Genomic DNA, 10,621 nt, shown 5'->3' with positions numbered 1-10,621 from the left:
GCGCGGTCACTTCTGCGTACAGCGGCCGTGGCAGGCGCAGGTCAGAGCGGCTATGAGCACCACAAACTCTGAGAAGTCCACCTCGGAGTCTCCATTCATGTCCAGGCCTGTCAGCAGCTGGTCCACCTGTTCTTTGTTCTTCGCTGCCTGTGCAACACAATAAAAGACACCCACAGCGTTATTGGAATTTAAACATTTAATAGCTTAATAGCTGGATATGCGTCAGAGACATCAATTCCTTCCAATATCAACAATGTCACAATTGTGGCCACAAAACAGTGTGCAAGAAATATTCATTTATGTATTAAATTTGCGAAAAGATTAGGTCACAACGATTCCTTGCGATGCCGGTAAAGAACAACTCCTAAAACTTAAAAAAAAAAAAAACTCAATGACACTACACTCTTAGAAATAAGGGTTCCAAAAGGGTTCTTCTACAAGGGCTGAGGTTCTACCTGGAACCATTTGCTTCTGAAAAACCCTTTCCCAAAGAAAGGGTTTTTCAAGGGTTCTTGGTAACACTAATGGTTCCAGTAAGAACCAGTTTGATCCACAGAACCCTTTCAAACCCCTTTCCTGAAGAAAGGGGTTTTAAAAGGGTTCTTGGTGGAACCCTCCAAAAGGGGTTCTCCTATGAGGACAAGCCAAACAACCTTATATGGTTAAGAGTGCATCTCTGTCCATATATTACAAGTTATATGCCATTTTGGGAGTTTTTTCTCTTCCACAAACTACCCATAATTACCTCATCTAAGTTATCTAAAATGTAATCTGATTGGTCTTACTTTTTGTTCAAGATGTATCATGTATCATGATGTATCATACAGTACCTGAAGCAGACCCGGCAGCTCCTTCTCCAGCATCGTCTTGGCCGCACTTTTGGTCAGAGTGTCTTTCTTCCCATCACAAGCAGCATAAGTATCAAAGGTCTTCATCAGGGAGGCCATGGCCGTCTCTAACTGGGTCATGGTGGCTAAACGAGAGGTTGGTCGTCAAAATTATCGGAGGAGGAAAAACAGCCGTCAGCAGAGCGGTCGATGTGCGAGGAGTGGGAGAGCTTCGTATGTACGGTATATATATACTTTTGGAAGGACAATAAAAGTCGCGTCGAACCTGCTTAATTGTTTGGTTAAGGCGGCGGCTCCATCTGTGTTAACAGAGCTTCAATGCGCCAACGCCAAAAGTACACATTGTGTCACAGAGCGCACACAACTTTCAACAATTCATCTAAAGATTGAAAAGGGACTTTCACTGAACAGGCTCACGGAATCAGTTTCACATGAGCCTGAAAACTGATTTGGTCAATGTGAGGCCAAGTCAATCATTGATTTCACCATGGTTAATATCACTGGATTAGATATAAAAATAAACACACATTTACAACCTGCTGTCACTTGATTTACTGTGGCGCGAGTCACCTTCCATGCTTTGATAGGTCGACATTAACTGTCCGTCTTCATGAGGACCAAAAAAAGTCAGTACAAGTGTGACCTATGAGAAAGTGAGGACATTTTGGTTGGTCCTCACTTTCTGTCACCAATTAAAAGGGACCTTTTCAGGGTTAAGACCTGGTTTTAGGGTCAGGGTTAGAATTGGGTTTGGTTAGGGTAAGGGGCAAGGGATTGCATTATGTCTACAAGGTGTCCTCACTAAGATATGAAAACAAGTTTGTGTATGTGTATGTACTTGTATTTATGTCTTTGTAGGGTCCAAAAAACATACAAACCTATCTTTGTGAGGACATTTTGACCTTGCAGGGACATTTAAGTTTGTTTTTAGGGTTCAGACCTGGTTTTTAGAGTTAGGATTAGATTTGGGTAAGGGTTAGGCAGTTAAAAGTGTACAAACCTATCTTTGTGAGGACATTTTGAGCTTGAAGGGACATTTAAGGGTGTTTTAGGGTTGAGAACTGGTTTTAGGGTTAGGATTAGAATTGGGTTTGGGTTAGGCAATTAAAAGTGTACAAAATTGTGAAAACATTTTGACCTTTCAGGGACATTTAAGGGTGTTTTCAGGGTTAAGACCTGGTTTTTAGGGTTAGGGTTAGAATTGGGTATAGATTAGGGTTAGGGTTCAGCAGTTAAAAGCGTGCAAACCTATCTTTGTGAGGACATTTTGACTTTGTGGGTACATTTTGTCTGGGGTCCACAACATTAAAGGTCTTTTTCTTGGTTAAGACCTGTATTTTAGGGTTAGGGTAAGGGCTAGGGTTAGACACTTAGTTGTGATGATAATGCAAGACGTCGGTGAGCTGTCCTCACAAAGACATCAAAACTAGTTTGTGTGTGCGCTGTAAGAGGAACCCACATGCAAAAGACTAGCTAAAAGGCTTTTCCTCTGGTTACACAACCATAGCCAGGCTGCAGCTACTGTGACTGCAACACAGAAGGAAAGAAAACATATCATGCTAAAACCCAGACATATTATACAGTCTCTCTCCAGGGGGCATTTAAAAGTAATGAGTGCATATGTGCACGTATGCCACTACATCTTTGCACACTGAAGAAGAACATGTCGTGGTTAACACCTTCTGCCGGTTCTATTCAGGTGATAGATGGTACAGTGTGAAATTGCATGTGAAGGAGTCTCAAGTCACCTTTCACATTACATCAATCTGACAAGTACACTGTATAAACCTGGTTGACTCATAAGGGTGAAGTCGATCTCCAGTGAATGTCTTTGTGGAGTTTATTACTGACTTCAGATAAGTTAGGGTAAAGAATCGCGGCACCAAAAGCTAGCTGTTTTAATAGAAATGTACCATTTGTGTCCTCAGCACAGATCTGTGTTCTCATTTCTACCATAAAAACTAAGCCTGGGCTCTCTAAGTGTCGTAAAGGTACATTGTACAAACATTGCACAGCCTCCTGTTAGCCCCGAAACACTGAAAGTCATTGTCTGTTGTGGAACTATACATTTATGGCCATTTTTCCCCTGAACTGGTTTTGTTTAACATGTGCGATAACTTTACTGTTGGTGCTTTTCCAGCACGCTGTAGCCTGAATGAAATCATCCGTTGCATCACCTGCTTTATTTTTCCTTTTTCTGGCAAACTGAAAGCCAGTATTTCCACTGACTGTTTGTGCTTCTGTCTGCCATGTTTGAAGGTCAACAACACTCACAAACAAATGACACACAGTCAGTGGAAAAGCATTTTGAGAATGCTTGTATCGAGCTCAGCTGGTTACTGACTCTCTCATATCTTAATCCCACTGATAAAAAACAACAACTATATGTTGGATTAGGGTTATGGGTTAGGGTTTAAACTTGGTTTTAACCAGTGGAAATCGGTGGTTTCTTGTCGGGTATGATTTTCTTTCTTCATATTTTCAGCATTTGGATGCTCTTTCAGTTCCATTAAGTGATCTCCACTGATCTATTTACTCGTGAAAGTAGATATAACTCTTATCATAGCGTGAACTATAGGTCAGTTCTTTGCAGGATTTCTCTTTTTCTTTCAGTTTTGTATCTATATGGTTTGTCTGGTGCCACGAACAGACGCACAGAGCCGCTACCTCGGCCGTCACAGGCGCTGTTTTCCACTTCCTGTCGCTGACCTATTATGCGGCGACCCCAGAAAACACCACACTTTCCACTCGGTGTCCTTTTCAAGCGCTGGAGTCATTGTGAAACCTGCACCAACCTCTACTATAGAACTGTAGTCCTCTCTCTAGTCTGGACCACTGACTGAGTCAAAGTAAATGAACACACATGACACATGTCATTGTTGAAATACGATTTATTTACATTCATATTGTATTGTGAGAGATAAAGAAAATAAATATGTACAAAATTTACATGAGCAGAAGTAGAAAAATGCTGCTGCTGCCGATCCTCACCCGCTTTCTTTGTTCTGCACATGTTCAAAGTAATCGAAGGATTCATACACGGGTACCTGACACTGAAAGACAAGCAGAAAGACAAACGTCACTTGCGCTGCACATGCGTCAGGGTTTGTGGTGTGCAAAGGTCAGAAGATTAATAATGTGCATAGGCTCAATTAGTCACACACAGGATGTTTTGTAATTGTGTTGAAACACTGGCAGTTTTTCCATTTTCAGTGCAGCTTCACACATGATACAAAAGGTGTGAAAACAGGATGGGCTGAAAACCAGAAATGGATTTAAGATGATATTTTTTTATTATTTTTTTTTTGTTCGAATAATCTTGTACCAGCATCATTTATGCCTTAACCTTTTATAAAAATGATCAAATGAAGAAATAAAAAAAAAGACAGGAAGTGATATCGGCGGTAAAAAACAAAAACAAGGCTTTCTGTGAATTGACAAATTAAATATAGATAATTTGACGTGTATATCTTTTCTTGCTACATTTAACATTTGAGGGTAAGTTCTCTTCTGTTCTTTCTACTTTGTAAAGTACCTTGATGTTCAGTATGTGGTGATATTATTTGATTTGAAAACGGCATTCGGTAAAGACTCACCCACTGAGTGGAGCCTGTGGATGAGCCGGTGTTGCGTTTGTCCGTCTCTGCCTCCTCGGAGTCAAAGTGGGGAACCTCGTAGATCACCATGGCCGCTTGAGCTGAACCACGCATCAATGAAAATACAGTTAGACGGCAGTTGCAGTATCCACTCCACTCTATACCACTGATATTATATACTACAAGTACAGCGTGTACGCTCTTGCCTATGATCACTTGTTATTTATGAACAAAAAGTGCACTGTTAGTTGTCTCATACATCCCACGGAGATAAACGTGTACTCCGTGGTATACCACAAGGTTCAATTCTTGGTACCGTGCATTTCTCACAAAAAATTATCTGTACTTCTATCTCGTTTTGAACTACTGATCCTGACAGAATAAAAATGTTGTCAATTCCTATTTGCAGAAATGGCGGGTGCTGCAAATCAAGCAACCATGCAGTCAGGGGTATACCACAAGGTTTGATTCTGGGCCCTGTACATTTCTCAATAAAAAAAATGTGCACTTTTATCTCATTTTGAAACTGGCGATCCTAACATAATAAAGATGTTGTTGATTCGTCTTTGCAGAAATGATGTGTGCTGCAAATTACGCAACCCTGTAGTCAGGGGTATACCGCAAGGTTTGATTCTGGGCCCCGTACTTTTCTCGCTAAAATTATCTGTACATTTATCTCGTTCTGAACGAGTGATACTAACATAACTAAGATGTTGTCGATTCTTCTTTGCACAAACCAAGTGCGCTATAAATCAAGCAAACCCTGTAATTATGTGTATACCACAAGGTTTGATTCTGGGCCCGGTACTATTCTGAACTTTTACCTCTTTTGAAATTAGTGAGCACAACTTACTAGAAGACACTGAAAACTGTTTTTTGCAGAAATTATATATATGTACTATATATATATAAATATATATACGTACTATATATATAAATATATATACATATAAACGAACAACTTAGAGTACGTATATTGCCTGAAACTAGCTCATTTTAACTACAGCAGGAGGTCAGTTAGTCAGTCTGTATAAAATAGAGAAGTGCATCCCTTTCATCAGACACATTTACGAAATTTGATGGCGTCAGTCGTCATCATCATCATCATCATCATCGTCATCTTTGTTGTCGGTTCTCACCAACACAAGATTCATAATCAGTTTGGACACTCTTGTTATTATTAGGATTTGATTTGATATGATGATTGTTTTGTGCGTCCAAATATTTGCCCACACCAGGAACAAACATATCACACTCACGTCAGGCGGCCAAGGAACGCCAATTCCAGCACATTTTCTTCTCCACGAGATGCTGCATGAAGACAGTGGAGCTAATTTCCACTTACGAATGATTTGGGGGGTTTTTTTTCGGGCAGGATTTTTTGTTGATTTTCGGACAAATTGACCCCATAAAAACTGTCCATATTCTGTGGACAACACAGAGTCAGCTGTACCTGGACTGAAACATCCTTCACTTCCATTGTTTTTAACTAGTGGATGTGAATTAAACCCACGGTAATACCAAATTACTTTTTGTAATTTAAGCAAACCACAGGACCATATTTATGACAAATCAACAAAATGAGTACATGTTTGTTTCACACCTTTTCTGAGCCGCAGGGAACAGAAACAGCAGAGAGCGGTGATGAGGAGCAGGAGAATCCCCACAGCTGCAGCAATTATGATCATGGTGTGAGTGGAAAGGCCCGCAATGTTTTTATCGCTTGTAGGTTCATCTGGTGAGGGAAAAATTGGAGTGATAAGTTCAACTTCAAGATAAAGAAATGTGTGTTTTAAACTACACATGGACATCAGATAAAGGAATCAGTCTTTATTTATTTAGCACTTTTCATACAAAGTCATGTAACTCAAAGCGCCACCATTTGAGCATCACTGTGAACACAGAACGATAAAAAATATATAGCAAATGGAACAAACGGAAGGAAGGAAATGATATGATGACACCATGTACTGAAAAATACAAAACTAAATAATAGTTAATAAACTAAGCAAATAATAAAATGAACTAAAATACAAGAAACTAAAATGTTGATACGACGACTAATAAAGAAATGCCGGTAAATACATCAGATCCAGTTTTAGGGAAAGAAATAAACGGTTTTGAATGATAAAATAGAGCTTCAAATAAAGATAAAGCTCAGTTATAGAGTTAGGATCAGTCTAACCGTTGTGTTAATGTAATATAAAATACTGGCGTCTTAGACCTTAACTCAGAATAAACCAGGATAATTCAGGATTTAGGTACTCGGTTTAATCTCTAATTTGGTGACTGATTTAAGATTATATATCAATATATACAGTATATACGATTACATTTAGTCTTATTCTGGGGCTAAACAGGACATCAACCACACTAACAAACCACAGTGTTGGTGTCACATACCTGAGCTGCCTGTGGACTTCACTGTGACGACTGTACCATTTCCATAATAATCGGCAAGAATCGGTATCTCCGCATACACCTTGCAAATGTATGTCCCTGAATCCTCTCTTGTGATGTTTGAAAGGGTCAGATTTGCGCAGAATGGATGACTCTTCACCGTGACAGTATTATTCTCCAATTGTGTTTGATTTTTCTTCCAGGAGAATCTAATTTGGTCAGAATCCTTTAGAGTGCAGCAGCAGGTGATGTTCACGGTCTCTCCCTCAGTGACAGAAAGGTCAGAGGTCTGGGTCACAACGACGGCATCTGTGGTTAAAACACCTACACAGACAGACAGAGTGGTCATTTCTTATTCACTAGGATTAAGGTTGTTGTTTTTTGGCAATTTACAACAAAGGACATGAACAAACACTTTAAAAATTATATTGGCATAACTATACTATACCTATTGTACTATTGTGTTACTACTTACTCCAAGACGAGATGTCACAGAGAGAGGCCAGCAGCACGCTGCTCAGAAGAAGCTTCATCATTTCACGGCGTTTCAGCCACAGATAACCGCCGCTCATCTCTTTATGTCTTCTCCGAGTCCCACCCACCAAACACTGACACGCTCTCGCTCTCACGCGTTCGCTGAAAAGGAAGAAGCGTCACCGGGGCATCACGGTGTGTTCACATCTCCTCCACACTTTGCTGCAGAGAGGTGTCAAAACCACAGTGCGTTGTTCCTTTTCCTTTGAAAAAAAATACTGCTCAGATTCTGTTCTGTGACAGATTTTAACCCTAACCCTCGCTCCTGTTTCAGGATTACAAGTGTATATGATGTGCGTGTCAAGATGTGTCAGGTGCAGTAAATACAGGCTGTAACATCATCCACATTAACATTTGGGGTTCCTCAAGGCTCTATTCTGGGGCCTATGTTGTTACGCCTCTACTTGTTGCTCTTAGGAATAACCATCAGAGAAAAAGGGAGACATTTTTCAAAGCTAAGCCATTAAAACTGGTTGAAGATGTATTGTATCTGTCTCGCAGCGACACCTTGACTAAAACCCAAATTAAATGTGGGGTTCCTCAAGGCTCTATTCTGGGGGCCTATATTGTTCCGGCTGGACTTGTTGCTCTTGGGAAATACATCAGAAAAATCAGACACATTTTTATAGCTAAGCCCATGATATGCAGCTATACAATGTGACATGACTTAGGATAATTAAACAAAGATATGTCGGCCTAACGAGGTCAGTCTTAAACTGGTTGAAAATGAACCGTATCTGTCTGGAAGAGACACCTTTACTAATGCCCCCAATAACATGTAGGGGTTCCTCAAGGCTCTATACTGGGTCCCATGTTGTTCATAATTAAACAAAGATTGGACTGAGGTTTTAATTATTGATGCAGAGGTCCAGCGAGATATACATGGCAAAAAAAACGCAATTAGAGCGTGAATTGCATTTTAATCTCCACATTAAATCTATCGCTAAAACTGCTTTTTATCGTCTGAAAAAACATCAAAAAGTGACAATTTCGCTCCCAAACAGATACATTATGGTCATTTTTGTACACTCTGTACGAGTGATATCATATATGTTTTTTACATGACGAAGTCCACGTCAAATGTACGTTCAGTCTGCGTTGAGCTGCATCGTTTTACTCAAGGTCTGCTCTTGTGAAGTGGCCTAGTGCTCGGCTTTGGCCCATGAGAGCAACAAAACAGGAAGTTCCTCGACCACAGAGCTACAGGTCTCATGTCACGGTCGTCTTGTTTGTGACAATGAGCTTCTCTAAACAGCTAAACAAACAGCAGCTTAGTCACTGTTCGGCTTGTTAAGTTGAGACCTCTGACCACGACTCGGCCTCAGATTCATCCGTGTAACACGCTGTGCAGCGGCACTGATAGTGTTTTTACACTCGTTTTAACGGAATCCTCTCATTTTTGGAGGAAATGCAAATGTTTTTAGCTGCACATCTTCTGTGCTGGTCGTGATGCTACAACAATTGATTAATCAACACTTCTTTTAATTACAAATGACGAAGAAAAGGAAGATGTATTTCACCACCTGAGGTAAAACAGGTGTCAGTAATGCAATATTTTACTGGTGACGCTGCGGCTGAATATCTATCACCCACCTCACCCTTCCCTGCCACATGTGGCCCCCGAGAGGATTTCCTGTAGCCATGCATACATGTATGTATATGTATATGTACATACATACATGTATGTTTATGTATATACATACATATATATACACGTGTATATATACATATAAATATATATATACATATATATACACACATATATACATATATATACATATACACATATGTATACATATACACATATGTATACATGTGTACATATATATCTTAATTTTTTCTTATGCATTTTATTGTGAAAGCACTTTGTGGTTTTACAAAAGTGAAATGGGCTATAGAAGTAAAGTTTACTTACATGCTTACTTAGTAGTGTTTTAATTACAATTGCCTACATGTAATTACTGATTTAATGTATCGATTCTGTTTAATTTCTGTCTGTTTTTGTTATTTATAGATTAATTTTGCACCGTCATCATCATCATCTATGCATTAAAACAAAAACTTTTACTTTGAAATGGTAATATTAGTACATTTTATATCTGTAAGTTCCTTTCTAAGTAAAATAATAAGTAAGTTTTAAATTGGCATTTGAAGGCATTCTTAATTGCAACATCATGATGGATTATCAATTTGAAATCACTGAACAGTGACCAATATGGGGGGGGGAAACAGACAACATTATGATCAGGCTCTCGTGAAACAACAGCGCCATCCTCTGGCTGTCAGCGTGAATGTGAAATTATGGGAGAGACAGGGTGACATGGTGCCATCATTATATTATGATCACTATCACCTGTGGTGTGAAAAATGACACCTGATAAAGTTTGATGAATTCCCCTTAACAAAAATTATTTTTTTACTGAAATATGTGTGTGTGTGTCTTTGTCGGAGTACCGAGAAAAGGTTCTCTGTGGTTATTCACACCACAACTTGTGGTGCCCAGTGTGTGTGAGTGTGTTTGGTGGGTGTGACTTGGAGAAGACAAAGACAGAGATGAAGTTATCTGTGGTTAAACACTGTGAAATGATGAAGCTTCTTCTGAGCAGCGTGCTGCTGGCCTTTCTCTGTGACATCTCGTCTTGGAGTAAGTAGTAAAATAATATTAATAAAAAGTATAATAGGTCCAGTTATGTCAATAATTTTGATTTTTTTTAAAGTGTTTGTGAAGCGTTGTAAGTTCTTTAAGTTGTTATGGTAACATCACTGCACGTTAAACCACGTCCTTTGTTAAATTGTAAATTGCCAAAAAAAAAAAAAAAATTTAAACCTTCTGAATAAGAATTGACCACTTTGTCTGTCTGTGTAGGTGTTTTAACCACAGATGCCGTCGTTGTGATCCAGACCTCTGACCTTTCTGTCACTGAGGGAGAGACCGTGAACATCACCTGCTGCTGCACTCTAAAGGACACTGACCAAATTAGGTTCTTCTGGCTGAAAAATCTGACAAAAATGGAGAATAATACTGTCGCGGTGAAGCGTCGATATCCGTTCTGCTCAAATCTGACCATTTCAAACATCACAAGAGATGATTCAGGGACATACATTTGCAAGGTGTATGCGGAGATACCGATTCTTGCCGCTTATTATGGAAATGGTACAGTCGTCACAGTGAAGTCCACAGGCAGCTCAGGTATGTGACACCATGACACCAACACTGTGGTTTGTTAGTGTGGCTGATGTCCT

General features: G+C 39.6%; 1 protein-coding gene across 1 annotated transcript; it reads right to left on the bottom strand.

The window, feature by feature from the left end:
- LOC310944891 (protein S100-P-like) lies at nt 1–968 on the bottom strand (the record flags this gene model as incomplete). The annotated part of the gene is made up of 2 exons (XM_083910736.1): nt 1–147; nt 831–968. The coding sequence occupies 2 exons, from the start codon at nt 966–968 to the stop codon at nt 7–9; spliced, it is 279 nt and encodes a 92-aa protein (XP_083766862.1). The 3' UTR covers nt 1–6.
- Nucleotides 969–10,621: the final 9,653 nt, after the last annotated feature.

The sequence above is a fragment of the Microchirus variegatus genome (genome assembly GCF_963457635.1).
Source record: "Microchirus variegatus genome assembly, chromosome: 2".
Taxonomy (NCBI): domain Eukaryota; kingdom Metazoa; phylum Chordata; class Actinopteri; order Pleuronectiformes; family Soleidae; genus Microchirus; species Microchirus variegatus.
The sequence above is the reverse complement of the archived record's forward strand: the minus strand, read 5'-3'. Positions and strand labels throughout refer to the sequence as shown.